Consider the following 20,159-nt stretch of genomic DNA (forward strand, 5'->3'; position numbering starts at 1 on the left):
CTGTTAATACGTAGAAATACATCGAATTAATTTTAATAAACCTAAAGAATGGAATTTATGGACGAAATGAAGGTATTAAAGTGAAAAAAGCACAGAAGAAGCCATCAATACGGCTTCCGTAAACATAGATCTCCTGGTCTATGTCACCAAAGTATGGACTGAAGCTATAGAGAAATATGGAAAATCCCGAGAAATCGTAGTGGAAGTAATGATGGCTTTTGACAGGGCTTGGCATGCCAACGCTTCTAAATAAATTAAGATTGTAGAGTTTCTTGTCCTCTCTAATCTACTGGCTTGGTAGCTTTCTCAAAGACCGTTCAATCTAGGCTATCGATGTTCACACCTCAGAAACGCTTTAAATCAAAACTGGCATTCCCCAGGGGTTTATCTCAATCTGTAATCACCACCATCAATACCAATCTTAAAAACATTCTATAGTAAGATGGAAGTAAGAGAATATTGAGCTTAATACTGCAATAATGCAGGCTGCTATTTTTACAAAGAAGGATGGCACTGCGACTCAGAATTTGGTCCTGTCTAGATAAAATATCACCGCAAATTCGCTTGCTGGGTGCTAATTTGAGAGCAATATGTCCTGGTCCTAGTCACGGTACCGAATTAGCTAAGGCAGCTCACAAAAACTTGGGGCCGTCTTTAGGATCAAAAAGCTTCATATCCCAAAACAACTTCTTTTGAGAAGTACAAGCCTGGAAATTCAATTACCAACGCATGTCTTTACCGAACACTACAACTTACAGTATTGTTTGGTTGTAGCGTGAAGTTGTTGATGAAATTCCTTCAGAAGCAACTGTGTTTCGCTAGTATACCGCATTTAAAGAAACGTATATCATTTGATGATGAGGCATGTGCTAGTAGTAAAATGGTTGAACCATGATTGTCTATAGGTGAGTATCATAAATTTGGTTTCCAAAAATGTACGTGCCATTCATATCTTTATCATTAGATTGATGTAATTAATCAGTTGGACCGATTTTATGTCATTGGACAGTTTAGAATGTGACAATATCTTGAAAGCAATGAAAGTTTGACAGTTGCAGTTTAAACATTTTATACAAGACGGATCAGTTAAAGACGTAAAAAAAGGTTGCTCTCTATAGTATATACTCAAAAATAACTGGGTTTCCATACGTAAAAAATTCAGTTAGAACAACAACTGAAGCCTAATGACCATGCATAACAAATATAGTTAGAGGAATTGATTACTGAACATCAACAAATGGATACTAATTTTTCAAGCAAAATAATCCTAGGCGATTAAGTACCCTTTTACCTATATCTTTGTAAATCACCAAATTTACTATGTTTGATGTGAATTTTAGATTGAACGCATCATTATATAGACCATATGTCCGTACTTATTTATTCGCCCACTTTTGGTTGCCTATTGTCAACTTCCAGTTACCCAACAGTAGGCAACCTATGATTTCTTTTCACTCAAGAATCTACAGAGGCATCCACCAGATGGTAGAAGAGGGAATAAGTCAATAACGAATACATGAGAAACAGATATTTTTATTTCATATAAACTACGTTTAAACTTAATTGTTTTTTCGAATAATATGATTGGGGAATGACAATAAAGAACATACCGTTACCGTCATTAGATTTTTAGATTAATACTAGTTGAAATCAGTTTATCTCTCAAGTCGATTACTTAGTTATCGAAACGTTATCAAATAATGTAAATATGAATGGGGTTCTATAACATCAATCAAAATCTGCATTAAAAAAATCAATCACAATTGTGCAAAACGGTAATTGGAAATTTCGACAAGAGAATGCGTATGTGCTATAAATGTTATGGTGGTCATTTGTATTATTTCATAAATAACTTCATGTACCCAACTATGTACATAATTCAATAAAAAAAAATGAAAATCTAAAGACTAAAGGTTTATTTTAATTCAATTGTAGCTCCACGTAGTTCAGTCAATTAAATTCCAACATAAAATTTCGTCTTTTCATCATAACAATGTTCCAATCATAAAAAGAAAATAAAAGAAGCAATTTTGGAAAAAGTTTCGTCACAAAAAAATTAGTGTTTCCCCATAATAACAATTAACTTTAAGAAAATGAAATTCCGGAATATCTGCTACAAATCAAGTGCGTATAAGAAGCTGAACAGCATAATTTGGTGTTTAAACCGTCGTAAAAATGTCACATTATCTTAAAGTGGCTATTAATTAGTTTTTCGAGTCTTTTTTTATTTTTCTCGAACCTCGCCGTAATGCACTAAGTAATAAGCAGTTGAAGATTTCTTTTATGCTCTGTTTATCGCGATCAAACAGTTACTGATGAGTTCTCAGAGGGCTTTATTGCATCGTAAAATATTTTGAATTTAATATAACTCGACTGAACTGGAAACTGAGTAGCAGAATTACGCCAATATACAAATACTTAATGCTCCTGTGATTTCAAAATATACAAATCTCATTGATATGAGATAGTGGGTTCAATAAGATATTTTTTTGTGAAGTATAAGTTTCGATTTTTCTTATTAAGTCTTGAATTTTGTTTCAGGTAAAGCAGTTCCCTTTGTAGAACTGACTGTAGCCCATGCGTCGGTGTTGACTATCCTAGCCATTAGCTTCGAACGTTACTACGCCATTTGCAAACCGTTGAAAGCGGGTTACATATGTACCAAGGCCCGTGCATCACTTATTTGTTTACTAGCTTGGTTTGTGGCAGCTGTTTTTACCAGGTAAGTACATAAAACACTATGCGTTTTTAAGCTGTACTTCTAACTAAAATAACAAATTGTGTACTTCAAATGATTCGATGTGCTTTTGTAGATTGATGAAGCTATGGTTTTATAAAACAATTGCTTCCATAATAAATTCTGTAGCTAGTAGTATCTGAAGGTTAGGATTTATACAAACAACAATCTCTTTATGATGTCCAAACAGTAAATACAACCTATTTCATTATTCACACAAATGAAGAAGAAAGTACAAATTTTAAAATAACAATAATTGTTATGTCTAGTTGGAATTTAGTGAGGGTTCTATTTCGAAATTAACCCGTCTCTTTAAGAGACTTGCGAAGTTGGTAGATTGCTCCTTGAAGAATTTTATCAGGACCGGCTTATTACTAAAAAGTTAATATCCTTCCATTGTTAATGTGGTTTGTGGAATGAACAAGATTTTTCCTCCGATAATATACCTTCTACATTTGGTTGTAAAGGTAACAGCATGTTCACATTAGATATTATGGATACTGCTACTATGATCACCAAGTCAAGTAGCTGATAGAAGTTTAATTGTCTGTATTTGTAACATAACATAATCTATTCCAGAAATAAGTGAATGAATTGTCGATATTTTGGCTTCCACGCTTTATATTCGAAATTCAAAATTCGATGCTCTTTCTTCAACAGTTCCAGCACGATCCAGTCCTCTACTCTCACGTTTCTATGTATCACATGTCCAATGTATGTTTTCCATCTTAGAGCCATCCTCTACATCTCCCTAAGGACCCTCATTCTAATATTCGTTTTGACAACCTGTAATGTGTTTTTCTTTGAATGTGACCACACCAACGCAGTACTTTCTTACTTGATTTCCTTGTTATTTAGCATTGCCATTGCCATCTTATCCACTATTGTAAAAAACACTTCGACTGCCTTTATTTCCAATCAAAGTTATAAACTTTCCTCATTATTTAGCACTATTTCTTTTTCGATTTATTTCATTTTTTCTTTCACCTTATCTCTTTCATATATATTTTGCAACATTTTTAATACTTAGCCAGTCTCTTATTATTTTATTTTTCATTTTTTATCTTGTGGATAAATTTATAACTCATCTAGAGTATTTTATTTCGGTTGCCTCAAACTTTTCTTCTTTAATTTTCTTTATGGTAGTAATCCTTGTGAATGAATTGTATTGTGTATTATTATTATGATCTATATTCATCTAATTTTTTGTTAATTGTAACTCTTCTCATACTGAGGATGAATATTATTACCCTTTTGCTCTTGTAATCGATTTATTCTTTATGCTTCATTATTCAAGTAGTTATAATACTAAATAATAATAAAAAAAATTAGAAACTAAAACTTTCAGGGTTATCGCAAAATCTTTATATCTCCACTCTTAGCTTTTCTCCTTCTCTTATATCTAATTTCTGGTTACAACACACATTACGAGTTTATTTTCTGCCTGTAGTACCAATATCAGCTTCTTTCTCTTCAACTTTATACTTACATACAGTCAGACTCAAATTAAGATACAAAGTCATTTTACCTTCATTTAATCACCAGCATCACTTGCTCTTATATCAATGGTCTATATTAATAAAACAATCTTGTTTTAATGAATAATCTTCTAGCAAATTTTATATACTTACATTTTAAACTACATTTAATCTTATTTCAGAAACTGCTATATGAGAAAATGTTGCTTTATTCTCAAAATAACTTATCTGAAGTGGTAATGGTTGTGGTGTTTCAATGAATTTAATAATAATACGCCCTATATGTATTTTTTTAGACCTCTTTTGGTTCTACGTATTTTGAATCTAATTTTTGGTCTCACTGTGTTTTTTACCTAATTCATCTCACGAAATTGATAAAATTACAGTTATTTCATTTCTAATAATCGTGTTTATTACATTTTAACCAAGCCGGTCCTGAATTGTAGTTTACACTCACTCTTCAACAGACGATTATTAAGATTCTTTTCGATGGCCTGTATAAATAAATCTAATAAAATGTTCTTGTTCATTCTATACAAAGTTTTCTCTTTCTCAATCCCTAACCTACCGGACTACAGAATAGATTAGTTACCGCTACAACTTTGTTTTCCAGGCCAGTATTCTTTCAAACATAAATTATTTTTTCTAAATTTATAGAATGTAAACGGAAAACTAGTTAATTCTGGATGAAAATTCATCGTATTCGTTTATAATATGTTCTAGATATCATGATCTGAATCGCTAATTAATATATTCATTTTATACAAAAATTACTTCATGAAAATTAATGAAAAGCAGCTTTCCTCAATTTGGAAAAGATTATAGGTTTCTATACTATGAAAAAGATATTGAGTTTAAATCAAAAATATCAATTACACCTGTTCGTACCTTCAACAAGGTAACAAATTCTCTTGATCATTTCGCATTTGTCGAAAGGCAAAACTTTTTGAACAACCAGTTATATATCTACTATTTCACCAATTTTCGGATACTATTCCCTTCATTTTTCTTAAAGACTCTCCTCTATATTTCATATTTCTCTTGTTTCTGTCACGAAGATTTTTGACGTACTTAATCAAATCCAATCTTTTCAGATCACCTAACTATTGTGATCTTTTTTTACGTCTGTTATATTTGATTTTACATTGTAGAACTAATATTGTTTGACTTGTCTGACTATACTACGTCCACAGATTTTTGACTCCCTTTCACTAACTAGATTGAGTTAACTTTATCTTCTTAATTTCTGATCCAAAGCGAAAATTTATTGAACCAACAATTGTTTTCTTTACTGTATTGACTGTTTCACAAATCTTGTCATACTTTTCCCATCAACTCTTCTTATATTTTATATTCTCTTGTTTTGTCACTTATATTTTTAACACACTTACTCAAATGCCATCTTTTCAGATCACCCTACCATTGTGATATCTTTTTAGGTCTGGTATTCTTAGTTTTGCATTAAAGAACTTATACTTTTTTTATTAGCTATAATATTTGTCTATTTTTTGTTTTCTCGGCATCCATCTTTATCATCAATTTATTGTAATCATTTCGCTTTGGTCATCCTGTATTTCCGATGCAAAGAAAAAACTTATTAAACAACCTTATTTGTCTAATTTTTTTTCTCTTTCAGTATCTAGTTTAAGTTACCTATTTCGCCTTTGTCGTCTTGTATATCTGATCCAAAGGAAAAACTTATGGAACAACCAGGTATATCCTATTTCACAAATCTTGTGATGCTTTTTCTTGCATTTTTCTCATCTACTCTCTTTATATTTCCAGATCTTCTAGATGTTTGTGATTTATTTTTACATCTATTATTTCTTGTTTGCTAAATTAAAAAAATATAAGACAAGAATAGAGATAGCCAGGAGCACGTTTTTTAAATTAAAGTCGCTTCTAACAGGTAATGACCTTAACCTGAGAACACGCTGGAGAAAAACACAAAGCTATGTTTTGACTACCCTAATTTATGGTGTTGAGAGCTGGGCTTTGAAGGTCTCCATCATGCGTAAGGTGGAAGCTTTTGAAGTGTGGCTCTTTAGGCGGATCCTTAAAATACCATGGACGGATCGGGTGACCAACGACGAGGTACTAAGACGAATGAAAGAGAACAAGAACTATTAACCATTGTAAAGAGAAGGAAAGCTTCATACTTTGGTCACATTTCTAGAAATCAAAAATATGCCTTGTTACAGCTGATCATGAAAGGGAAGATAGAAGACAGGTGTGACCTGGTTAGAAAAAGATTTTCATGGTTGAAAAACCTTCGATATTTGTTCCATGTACGTGATGCCGTAAATCTAATACGCATGACTGAGGATCGTGAGGAATTCCAAAGGATGATTGCCAGTCTTAATTAGAATGCAGGCACTGGAAGAAGAAGATTTCTTGTTTTACATAGAAAAACTAATATTTTTTTCTTGTCTGGCTACACTACATCCAAAGATTTGATCAATTTTTTTTTGTCTATCAATATCCAGCTTGACTTACTAATTTATCTTAATCATGTCGCCATTGCTGTTTTGTTTTTCTTAACGAAAGCCAAAAATAATTAAACAACCAAGTATGTCATATCTTATATTTACTGTTTCAAAAATGTTATGATGCTGTTTCATTTAGTTTCCTCATCAACTTATCATTTATACTTCATATCCTCTTGTATCTTTCTCTCAAATTTTTGACGCACTTACTCTAATATAATGTTTTCACTTCTGTTATTTCGGATTTTTCATTATAGAACTGCTATTTTTATTTTATTTTCCCTTCCAATATCTATCTCTTCTTTTTGCTTTTTATTCAGAACGTTTGAACTCTTATATATACTTATTTTCGATTTGCATCACGCTCACTTACTATTTCTATGAAAAATAAGAGGATAATGATTTATCACCTGGGCATATTTAATAATAAACTGCATTTTCATTCAGTAAATATTTGTTATCCACAATAATTGACTGATACCATATTAATATATATTTTAAATTCAAATATTTGAGTGGTAAAATATATTCCTAGTATGAAAAAGTACTGGCCTAGAACAGTAGATTTTCTTTAGTATTTCGTGAACAGATCGGCTCACAAAAGGCGATTGGTAGCATGCTGCACGTTATGTACACTATGCATACTGACTAACTGCGAAGCTAATGGTGCATGGCTTTTAATTTATTCGAGCTTTTAAAAGTTACTATGTAGATTGTGCAGTACTTTCCAGTAATTTTAGAATCGAGTCATTTTAATGAAATGCGACGGAAACGTTATTTTAAATGAAAATTGAATCTCGGATTCTCATACTACTTTTACTTAGCGTTATAATATAGGCCGTTCGGAAATTATGGTACTTTAACAAAAAAAAATTTTATTGTATAGTTTATTGTAACCTCATCAAGAAGAAAATGGTTAGAAAATATTGAGGAAAGAGAAATGCAAACTCCGTGTGCCAATTCTGCATTAGAGAAGACGAAGGTTTGAACTGAGTGAACAAATTTTTGTAATAAAAAAGATTATTATCAGGATATCCATTTCATTATATCAATCTCTTGTTGGGAAGCCATAGAATATTATTTTCAACTATGTACATCAGCATAATTGATATCTTTCTTTTCTTTAAGGTTTGATTGGATGTAAAAAAGACAATAAAACCTTTTTGATGGTTTTTTATTATCCAACAAAAGCTTACTCAACTACTTCATGGGTTTAAATAAAATCTGCTCCCCCTGTGTGTCCTGTTTAAAACGCCCTGAAGGTTTTTATTTAACCATATATTAGCAAGTTTGCTGGATGGTAAAGACCATCTTCGCTAATACTTGATCCTATTGGTCGACTTTACAAATGAGTTACTTTTCTGAAGGCTTAACTTCTCTGGTTTTAAGAATCGTAAAAGTAAATAACGTAGCTTTTGTTAATATAAACAGGGAGTAGTTGCTAGACTGCTCCCTTAGTTTCATTGCAGAAACGATAAGATCTGTCGAGAGTTTCTTCGATGTTCTTCAGATTCAATAGGTTCCAGTAAGCATCCAAGTAACTATCCTTATCTCGTCTTTGTTTGGTGATAAGACTTTTTGGGTCTAGCTAGTAGGTCAATAAAGAAATCTAGTCGATGGTTTCTAACCTAGCATCTCACTCCATGTTCCTGATTTCTTTTTATAATCATGACTTTTTGTGGAACCTATAAACGGTTGTTTTCCCAAAAGCCACTTAGCAAGATGATCAGTTTATCCAATGCAATGTGGCCTCTACCAACATCGAAGTAATTTTGTTTTTTATCCCCAGTGAATTAAGACGTCGCATATATTCACTTGAACTCAATTGTATAAAAGTCAAGTAATGAGCTACGCATGTACGAATACTGTATATTACTACCTAAAGCTTCTGAGCCCATTGGTATAGTAATCCTAGTTATTAAGCTATAAATGCCACTTGTCCATATTTCATTTTCGAAACATCAGTATAGAATACCATGAGTCTCATGAGAAACCTTTTTCTTTGGACTTTCTATATAATATATATAATTTCTATATAATTTCTAATAACGCATATTTTAGGATACATTGCATCCGTGACCGCTCTGTTCATTTTATGTTTTTATAAAGTGAGTTTAGCTTTTTATAATATTTTCTGCGGTTTGAACTTCATCACTATCCACGGCACTGTACTCAAATGTTCATTGCTTGGAGAGAACTAAAACATTACGATGAGTAGTTGTTTCATAGAATACAAATTTTGGCGCGGAACCGCTGACTGATCATGTCTTGTGCTGTAATAAAATTGGGATATTTGCGGATTTTTTCATATACACACAACAATTATAATCATGAATTCATTCAATCGGGTTTTCACTATAATTTGAACCTAGTGTTTATTCGTGATTAAAAAAATAGCTACCAAAAAATATTTCAAAGTTGGTTTTATATGACACTTTTTATTTATCTTACTTGACAAGAAAATGATTTATTTTATAGTGAATTACCCGGTATAATTAAATAACGGAAAGCTTCACAACTGTAACTACATCCTTTCAGTAATGTCGCTGCTTTTGATCAACGAATGGAATTTATCGATTTCGGAATTCAAAAAAAAATATATAACAATCCTTCCTCAACCGTTATCCTTAATCACATAATGATATCATTCAACAACCAACAAGTTGTCTAATTATTTAACAACAATCAACAAATAGTGGCCAATCTTTTCAATCAAAATAATTTTCGAAATGAAGTATTTCAATTGCTACTAATCTTGAAATTTTTTATTTTAATAGTACATAATTATAAAAATAATCCCGTCAGTATTTATCTGGGTATTATTTTGAGACATGTCGATCTTGTTCGTTTTATTTATTTTGACCCGAAGATGATGAACGATGGGATAAGTTAATTCTCAAAAATAGGAATTGGGTATTTCAGATTATATTTTGTCGCTTAATGTAATCTGGCGTTACTCCAAAATTAACGTGAAATATTGTGGTAATAACTGAAATAAGATAAAGTACAAATATTATTTCAGATGTTCGTTACGTTTTAATAACATTTTCATATAGTGATGTGATTGATTTAATTTAGTGAGCTCATAAAATATTCGCGCGAAATGTACAAATTTTACAAGTTTTCTAATTAATTCAAAATTTTGAGTTTTGTATTTATATATTTAGAATTAGTGGATAATCAATCAGTAATTGCATAGATTCGACAGTACTAAGCCCTATCGGATGGATGTCAATTTGTTGTCAAGATAATCCCTTTATCTACATTTCGAAAGGGGTCGCTATTAATGACACATTCGTTGCTGGTTTTTTCTTGAGTACCTAAATAGAACATGCCCTAAGAAGAAATGCAACCTTAGTTGTTATTCAGTGGAAAAAACATGGCGGGTTTTCAAAGCCATTGCCCTCGATGGTACGTGGCAGAACTACGTTTTCGCGGCTCATTTAAATTTACAATATTTCCATCAAGTGCCGATTTAGAGGTTTCCTGAATTCACAATGAAAAACATCTTAGAACTGGACAACGTTTATTTACAAAATAATATCTACATACATTTTCAACTAAACCAAGGTTTTAGAGATTTCTTTTGTACATAGAAAGAGCAAAAGTTTTATATTGTATAGTCCATCGTTTTGCTATACCCAACTATGTAAATTTCTTAACTGTAATTAATAACTTCTTCCGTTACACTATTTAAACTTTCTTCTATACAGTGAAATGTTCCAATTTCACACATTTTTTTCAATGTCTTTGCTCTTTGTTATTCTTCAAACTGTTTATTAATAAACTTGAATCATTACCATTTCCTACATGTCAAAAAAATTGTTCTTCCTAGTTCCAGCTACCGTCAAAATACCCGATATTTGTTTGTCAAAACTACTAATTACCTTTGTAACATGGAATTTTGAAAATTTACTTTAAGACTCCAATACCTCCTCTATAGGTATATTTCCAGAGGTTAAGACTTGACGATCTTTGACGATCATATCAGTATCTACTATATATGTATTTACAGCATATGAATGTTCTTTGTTTATTACACACTCATGAACTTTGCCGTAACTTTAATCTTCATGAATGGAGCTAGAAACGATGACAAAGATGAGAGGAAGGAATAGATGGGATAGCTTCATACATCAAGTGTTTTCTATCGAAATTTGTAAAAGCACTTTCCAGAAAATGATTTTCACACAAGCAATAATTAGATGTTGAGCATAGAATTTTACAAAATTCTTTCCATTAATATCATCACATATCAGGAAAGCTTTACTGAAATTGGAAAAATATTTATCTTGACAATTAACATTGACAGTAATTACATTTTTTTATTTCATTGGCGCCACTATTGGTAAGTGGCAGAAGTAAATTTGTTTTGTCGAAAACATTCACATTTTCCTTCTTATTGGGTATGTCTAGTACCTACCTAAACAGTTGTCATTTTGTTTCTAACTCCGAGCTAAGCTAATCAGTGAAAAATGTCAATTTCAGTTATTGAAAGTTTAATTGTTTACGAAAATTTCATAAACTCGAAAAGAGGGGAAACATCATGAAGGTGTTGCAAAAAGAAGTAATATTGTAAAGCAAGGTTTCACAATATTGTGAAATCTTCATTTACTTCATTGTCAATGTTTTATTTGACACTAGAATACAATTTTGGGTGAAGTAAAATAAAATGCTATTTATAGGCCTGGGCTGGTTTACCCTTGACACACTCAGGAAAGTTGGGGCTTGTTTTTCTTATCGTTATCTTTTCTTACCGCCGATTTTTTTTTCCTTCAGAAATTGAAATAACTCATAACTTTTTGCAAGTTATGTTTTGCCCAATTTTCAACATAGGCTCTGATGAAATTGAAACATCTTCTTCAGGGAAATTACTCATCTTGTAGGTCCCTTGCCAGATACATTTCTAAATTGCAAGTAAAGGGAATTTTAGTATGCGCAAGAACATAAATCACAGATTATTAAATGCACCCCACTAATAACTGAAAAATGTTGAGTTCAGGCATCATGTTGCTTGTGACAGAATTTTGACTAAAAAAGTTATTACAAGTTTGGTAGAATGAAACATATTTGTTGATAAAAGTGCCAATAATAAATTGCAATAACATGATACATAATTCTGATTCTCATATTTTGTGGTTTCTAATGAATTTTTCATGGCAATAAGTCGATTTCTCAAGTCTAAGACAAAAAGTTCCAAAATGACAGAAGTCAAAACCGATCCATTTGAAATCAGTAATAATAAATGAAGTAAAAATGTGTATAAATAGTTTTTTTTTGAAATCGCAACTATTTGTCGTTTTAAAAATAATGCAATATCAATTATTTTCTCCATTTAACATTTAAAAACACAATACTATTTCTCGTAATAAATTTTATCTAGAAATCAAGTTCCTCATAAATATCATGTTTCCTAGTAAGGATACTTAATGTTCTCATTAGAAACGATGTGAAACAATAATAGTCGAGTTGCCATACAATTCAAACTACGCCCATAATTTCTAATATTTATTAATTAGTGACATTAGAAATGTTAAACCCAGAAGGACCTTGACCTTAATTTTTGGCAACATCTTGACCATACTAAGTCAATGATATCATTAACAATGTTTTATATCCAATATTTCAAGTCTCAAGCTCAATTATAATCATTTTAAAACTTTTGCCAGAGGTACAATTGTGTTCTACCAAAACGTTGCTTTTTTTATCACAAAATTGTGTTCTTCTTTAACTATACTCAGGTATACCATGTCGTTGTTCAACAAGATAAAGCACGCAGTGCTCACTACAATCTGGTGTTGATATTTGGCGTGACCACCCTGGTTATAAGACTCATATCCCAATGAACATCTGCGGTATATGATGGAAAGTACATTGTCCAATTTGCATCACCAGTTCAGAGAATCTAGCGGAAGTAATTAACGACCTTGAATCGTTTGGAACAAGATACTACAAGCAAACACCGAGACGTGTGCAGCATCAAATTATGTAATAACAAGAACTTTTTTCTGATTTAAACATGATCAGTAACGAAATATTAACACAAACTATACTTTGTTTCCTAATTTAATCAACGACGTTACTCCAAATTAGTTTTCTTTTCCTAAGATGGATAAATATTTTAAAACGTCTCGTTGTTTGGCATCCACAAAATTTAATTCAACAAGATAACGCAGTGTTTCCAACAATCTGGTTGGCGTGACCACCCTGATTATAAGACTCAAATCCCAATGAACATCTGTGGTATATGATGGAAAGTACATTGTCCAATTTTCATCACCAGTTCAGAGTATCTAGCGGAAGTAATTAACGACCTTGAATCCTTTTGTCGATGACGAGACGTTTGCAGCATCAAATTATGTCATAACAGGAACTGGTTTTCTTTCCATAAGATGACAAAATCTTCTAAATCGTCTTGTCGTTTGAGTTAAAAACGAAAATAAATCTTACAAGCGAAGATTTCTACAATTTTTGCTTCATTAATTGTTATATCTCTTGATTATGACAAATATAATGATCTTAATGACTCTTTAAAGTTTTTTTATTCAATCTTGTTCGTTAAATCTCTTTTTATCATTTTAACCTATTCTCTCAATACTTGAAGCTCTTCTGAGACTTGAACACAATAAGGAATAAAATTCTAATGCAAAATATATTGTTTCTTAATGCAATCAATCTTTTAAAACTTTATTTTGTTAGGTTGGAAACGGAAATATATTTTACTGATAAAGATTTTCACAATTTTTCTATTATTCGTTTATGACAAATACAATGATCTTGATAATTCTATCAAAATTCTTTTGTTAAACCATGTTCCTCGGCTCTCTCGGCTCGATCGTTTTGAACCAATTCTGTCAGTAGTTGGAGCATTTTTAGTTTTAAATTCCCTCAGAAATAAAAATGTAACGCAAACTATACTTAGTTTCCAATTTTGATCAACGACTTTTGGTGATTTGGGTTAAAAGCGAAAATAAACCTTACTAGCAAATATTTCTACAATTTTTACATTATTATTTGTTATACCTGTTGATTATGAACGATATAATGATCTTTAGGATTCTTAACAAAAGTTTAATTGTTCAATCTTGTTCCTTGGGTTTTTTTATTATTTTTATCTAATTCTGTCAGTACTTAGATCTTTTTTAGATTGTTGCGCAAACTATTCACTTACCTCAAGCTTTACATAATTTAATATTATATGACGAATACAATGTTCTTGACGATTCTTGGTGAAATTTTTGTCTTATCTTGATCTTCCACTTTCTTTCCATCATTTCCATTCATTTATCTCTATAATAGGGGCTTTTTAGATTTAAACCCAAATAGAAATAAAATTCTAACTATACTTTGTTTTCTAATTTGATCAACCATATACTTTTTTCCGTATGTTCACAAAACGTTGCGAAACAGATATATATTTGCTTTAAAATTGAACAAAAATTCTTGATAACGAAGATTTTCGTAACTTTTCCATCAACAGTATTTATTTACTTGAACAAAATTGGAAGAAATGGTAGTAATGTAGCCAAACTAAGTTTTAACCTACCAAACAGTACTACTATTTTTTCTTTATTCTTACACACTCAAGAAATTAGCATGAAATCGCTCTCAATGCTCGTGACTGACATCTTTCAAATTGGAACACAGAAAAAAAAACAAGTATGTTGTAAAAACGTGGATGTTTATTGAATAGGAATCAAGTGATTCACAATATTAAAGTAGCACCATTATCTTCAGAAGCATTCCAGTTACATTGGTTTTTTGAATTTAAGTCAAATTCCAACGTCTTTTCTACGCCCTTAGTATTCTTTTATTAACCTTCAACGAATATTTGCATCGATTCTTTTTGCTAAATAAAAATTAATTTGGTAGAAGTGGTGGAAAATACCTTCTCCCATCAAAGATACCTAATATTTCATATTTTTCCTCACCTCTTTCAATAGATAAAATGGTTGGACAAGCTGCAAACATATCAATATTAAATGTCACGGATGTAAATATTTTATAAAATAATACTGGTTTAAGAAACTAATCCTTGGAATATAGGTGAAAAAAATTTTTACAACGGCAAACAATATCGAATTCGAACTAATTCAAGCTCCAAAGTTGATACTTTCGAGCTTAAATTACCATAAACCATGAATGTTTGATTGCGTACGTAATTGGAGATAGCTTCCATACTAATAAATTAAAAAAAAACGTGATTACGTTTTTATGCCTTGTTTGTGACCAATTTATGGCGTATATTCCAATAATTGAATTAGAGAATACCACGTGAAGAATAGGCCGTTTAAGTGCCAGGTATTGGAGAGATATGTTAATTACATCATACATCACGATTAAACGGTATTAGTGACGGCACTTTAAACATTTTTATATACCAGGGAGATTTGATATTTATTCGATATGAAAATAGATATGTTGTTATGCTATATAATGTCATTAAAAATAACCGTACTCTGTAGTTAGTGAAGATGTTTCTTCGATCCAAAAAGGAATTAACACTATTATTAGAACTAAAACAGGAAAATTTCTACATTTTATGGAACATTGAGCATTAATGGAATACTCAACACCAATACTTTTACTTAAACAAAAATCGGGATTGAAAATATACCAGAAATAAAGCAGATAACTGTCACAACGCAGTTTAATCGAGAAATTGATCTAAATAATCTCAAATGTATTCAGTGTATTTATTATCAGATCAAAACCCATTCTTTTGTGTTTCTACAGGAAATTTTTTGTATCTAAGATAAACTTTCCGTGTGTATAAATATTTTTATTGAGAGAGATTCACATTTAATTTAGTTTTATAACATCTTGGTTACTGGAGAACGTTATATACAGAGATACACGTGAATTTTTTAATTATAATAATTTTTATTCTGTTTCTCATATTATTGAAATAAATACGATTAATTCTTGCGTAAAGGAAGCAACTACATCGGAAATCATCGGAAGTATTGATACGGAAAAAGAACAAATGATGGTGATAATAAAAATAAATACGAAAGATACCGCAATAGTAAGAAAAATACTCATATATTGATAGTTTTGATTCAAACTCCATTTCAAATATAGTTCTAGACACAAGAAAATATCCAAAATATAAGCCAGAAGAAGAGCAAACAGTTTTCTTCTAAGCAAACAAACAAGCGATAACTCACATATAATTAGAAAACTGACAGAAACTCAAAAATACAAAGAGAATAATTATATCTAAGATACATAGATACGAAAGCGGCTCTTGGTACCATATATTGAAGGGAAATATGGACATGTTTAAAAGAAATGAAATTACCATCAATACTATTAAAATTAACATATAAATAGTAAGATAAAAGATAGAAGATAGAATTAAAGGATTCAGAAGAATTTCCAATGAAGTTAGAAATAAAACAAAAGACAGTTTGAGCTCGTAGTAGAAAATCAAAATAGAACAGAATGAGAAACAAATACACAACGAAATTGACAGAAGAAATATAATTTATCAATAAAAGTTAAGGCAGTTAATTGGAATTATACATATAATGAGAATGAACTAATGAGGAATGAACAGGACAGTAGGTAAAAGCAAGCAGACAATATTTCATAATAGGTATGAGATCAATTTAAGGGAAATGAAAATATTTACTAGGAAGAAAAAGGATTAGAAAAAATTAGTGTAAGCAAAAACCAAGGATTTCCAATTCGACATCTAAGAGATCTTAAGTATAATAAAAGAGGAAGATATGAAAGTGAATTGTTCCGAGGAAGTTAGTTTTGTTAATTCTTCCATTAAAAATTTAGCTGTAGACATTGGTTAACTCAATATGGTTAGTTCTAAAATTTATTCTCCATAATTTTTCGAAACGGTAGAATGTAATAAAAATATGGAAGTCATATCTATTAGCTAGGAATGAAATTTTTGTTTCCTATCGACATATTTTCTACTCAAATCATTTGTTCACGTGAATATTATATCTGACATATATATACTTCATGATAAAGCTTTTTACCGAGAACATTCATATGTAACTAGGTAACTAGCAAGTTCGCAGTATATTGAACCGTAAAGTTATTTTTATTTCGGAATCAATAATGGAACAATTGGAAATTGAATCAAGATGTCAATCATTTTTATTTTTCACAAAATCACTAATATGAAGTAATACAAGCGGTAAAATTCTCTCTTTTGACGAATTCGTTTATTTTTAATAGAGTTATGAATATAAAACAAAAAATGTTTGTTACTACTACCGTTTGAAATTGAGTAATTTTCTATTCTATTTCAGGATGATTTTTATTTATAAAATGGTTTCCCTTCAGTTGATATGCTTAATCCTGTCCTGAAAGATTTGCTTCGGATGTCGCTGTACCCATTAGGGTTTATAAATAAGGGATTTTCTCTGTGCGAAAAGAAATTTGGGCCAATTAGATTTTCTCCTGACCTCAATTTTAGAGCAAACGGGTATCTGTAGTGGATTACATTTGTAGCAAATTCGTAAAACTGCAAATTATCTCTCAAATTCTTACAGTTCTGTTAACCACTCAACGTTTTAATAAATCTATTTTACCATATAAAAACCATATAAAAATTTTTTAAATGAGGAAAAAGGCATATATTCGTAGTCGAAAGTACAAAATTACACGGCAAATTTGTTTGGTAAACTTTTCTTATACTGTCGTTTTTCAAGTGGATTTTTTTATATGATAATTTTGAATGAACGTAATAAGAAAGAACTGAAGTTTTTTTATAAAAATATTTGATGTTACTTGAAGTATTGGCAACATTGTTTCGAAATTTTGTATGAATACCTTTTGGGTGATATGTTTTCTCTTTATAAAGAGCAGCTTCTGTCTATTTTATTTTCAATATTTATTATAGACTTTAGCATCTATTAATAGATTCACAAGCTTGATAGATCAAAAATTATTGGTGATTATCTAAAAATCGTCCCTCACCCCCTATCGACTTGGGGTTGTGGGATGTATTAAAAAAAAGTGTACTGAACACAAAAAAATTATTCCAGCCATCGGTCATCCGTTGTTAAAAAAATAGAGAGGGTTAAAGACTAAAAATTTGACGTTTTTGGAATTACGTGTGTTAACAAATTATAAATTTTATTTGAAAATATATAAACAAAGAATACAGCTAAATAGTGAAAATAGTATGTGAAAAATATATGAAATTAATTTAGTGGAATTATGAACAATTATAATTGTTAATTGACGTAACCATAAGTAATTATTATTTTATCATAGAAAAATTCATATGGAAAAATTGAAAATTCGATAACTATTTTTTTATGATAAAATGGGGTGAAAATTAGGTAAAGGGGTGTGGCGGGGTTATGTTAAAAGAGCACGAAAAGATGTTGTATAAATAGTGTTGTAATTACCTCCCTCTAACACGCCCCACAACCCCAAGTCAATAGGGGATGGTGGATATTCATATCCATCATTACATTGGAATAAATATATACTCGAAGTTGAAAAGTAACAGCTTTAACTAATAAATCGTTTCTAGAGTCCCGAAAATAGCTTAATGGATTATACCGAAAATTCAATTTTAGAATTGTCAGCAAGAAAAAGATTTTTATGAAAAAAGATCTAACCTATAGTATAAATTGTCTTGATTTGGGCCTAACACATAACTGTCTCTAAAATTTTTATCAAAAAACTGTTAAAAATTAGTTTACACTGATACCTGTTAACAAAATACAATGTTTATACCACCACTACACCAAAACTCTGAAGAAGGTAATCTCAGTTTATCTTCAGTCTCTGAAGACGATAGTGAGTTTTGTTGTAGTGGTGGTATAAACAGTACTATACAGGTAATGCAACTTAATTTCTCTAAAGTGAAGACTCCTTGTAACAACACTGCTGGTATTGGAGCGGTCTTTATCTGTATGGCAACTGACACATCTGGTAGCTCTAGTTCAAAATCTTATAGTCATACCACTAATAAAATTGAGCACTATTGTTTGGGTTGATGACGGTCATCATTCAACTCCAGAGCAGAAAGGTAAAATCTTATTTCATCCTCCATTTTCTTAACAATGTTATTAACTTGTCTGGTTCAACATAGTTTAGTAGTTGCCATTAATTACAGAATCACCCGATTCAATCCTTTTTTTTCATGTAGCTCTTCCTACTAAATGAAAAGCCCTTCTCTATGGCGATTATAATAAGATTAGAATAATAGAAATTATTTAAATGACAATATTTCTACTTTCCTTTACTAATATTTCCAATATGAGTCTCCATTATAACATTCTTTTAGTACTTCACGCTTCCATTCAATAATACCACCGTTTTCAATTAGATACCCTTCATCATAAGATAGTTATTCTATTCTATCGAATTGTTTTACTCAACATTGATATCCTATTTGTGAAATTGAAACAGTTTCCATCATAAAATCTTGTTTCCAAGAATTAAGAATGTTGGAAATGTTATCCTATATTAAAAGCCGACGGGGAATTAAAAGTTTACTTAGTACACTTTAATTCAGACGTATTCTATTGCAGTCCGTTTTAACTACTTCGTGTAATGTTATAAGAAGTTTTTTAATCACTTCTCTTCTCTTGGTTTGTTTTTTAAGAGAAAAAAAGAGTTTTCACTAGATATTTGAGAGGTTTAAAGGTTTAAAATTACTTCAACATAAGTAAACTAAAAACAATCCTGCTAAGTTACTCAATTTTCACAAGTAAACAATCAATTAGATTAGAAATCGTTCAAATTACAAGCCTGACAACTTATAATCATCATTCGTTTCTTGATGTTTATCGTCGATTGTTGATGTGTTATTTTTCTTTTTTAGCTTCCTCTAAACTTATCTGTTTCAAACTCTCTCTGATACCTCAATCCACTAGCTGTTTGTTGTATCCAAGAAATTTGTTAGCCTATAAATCTTCGTCTTATCTCAAATCGCGATTATGGACGTGGACATCACAAGGCGTCAAACCAGATGGAAATCGTGGAAAACAAACCTTCAGCCAATCACATTATTCTTTATCCAATAAGTATGCATCAAAAATAAAGTACTGAAGTCCCAGATTGACGAATTGAGAGTGATTACATCCTGAAAATTTTAATCATTATGGAGCAGCATTGTTACTAAAGTTGAGATGTCAATCATGGTTTAGAGGCTTTTGAACTTCTAATATTTGCAAACGTCTCCATGAAACTATGTAAGCAGTCGTTACTGGAATTCTTGACTAGCCGTCCAGAAAATTTCAATCATCAAGGAGCAGCATTGTGTTACTAAAGTTGAGATGTCAATCATGGTTTAGAGGCTTTTGAACTTCTAATATTTGCAAACGTCTCCATGAAACTATGTAAGCAGTCGTTACTGGAATTCTTGACTAGCCGTCCAGAAAATTTCAATCATCAAGGAGCAGCATTGTGTTACTAAAGATGAAATGTCAATCATGGTTTATAGGCTTTCGATTTTCTAATTTTTGCAAA

At 30.8% G+C, this 20,159-nt stretch overlaps 1 protein-coding gene across 2 annotated transcripts in view; it reads left to right on the forward strand.

Moving 5' to 3' along the window:
• LOC130441832 (growth hormone secretagogue receptor type 1) overlaps positions 1-20,159 on the forward strand; it is a 158,605-nt gene that overhangs the window by 103,072 nt on the left and 35,374 nt on the right. For both annotated transcript variants that reach the window (XM_056775651.1, XM_056775644.1), the window contains exon 3: positions 2,542-2,722. In XM_056775651.1, coding sequence (XP_056631629.1) covers positions 2,542-2,722 — 181 coding nt within the window. The remainder of the gene's footprint in view (positions 1-2,541; positions 2,723-20,159) is intronic.

This window comes from Diorhabda sublineata, chromosome 1 (assembly GCF_026230105.1).
Source record: "Diorhabda sublineata isolate icDioSubl1.1 chromosome 1, icDioSubl1.1, whole genome shotgun sequence".
NCBI lineage: Eukaryota > Metazoa > Arthropoda > Insecta > Coleoptera > Chrysomelidae > Diorhabda > Diorhabda sublineata.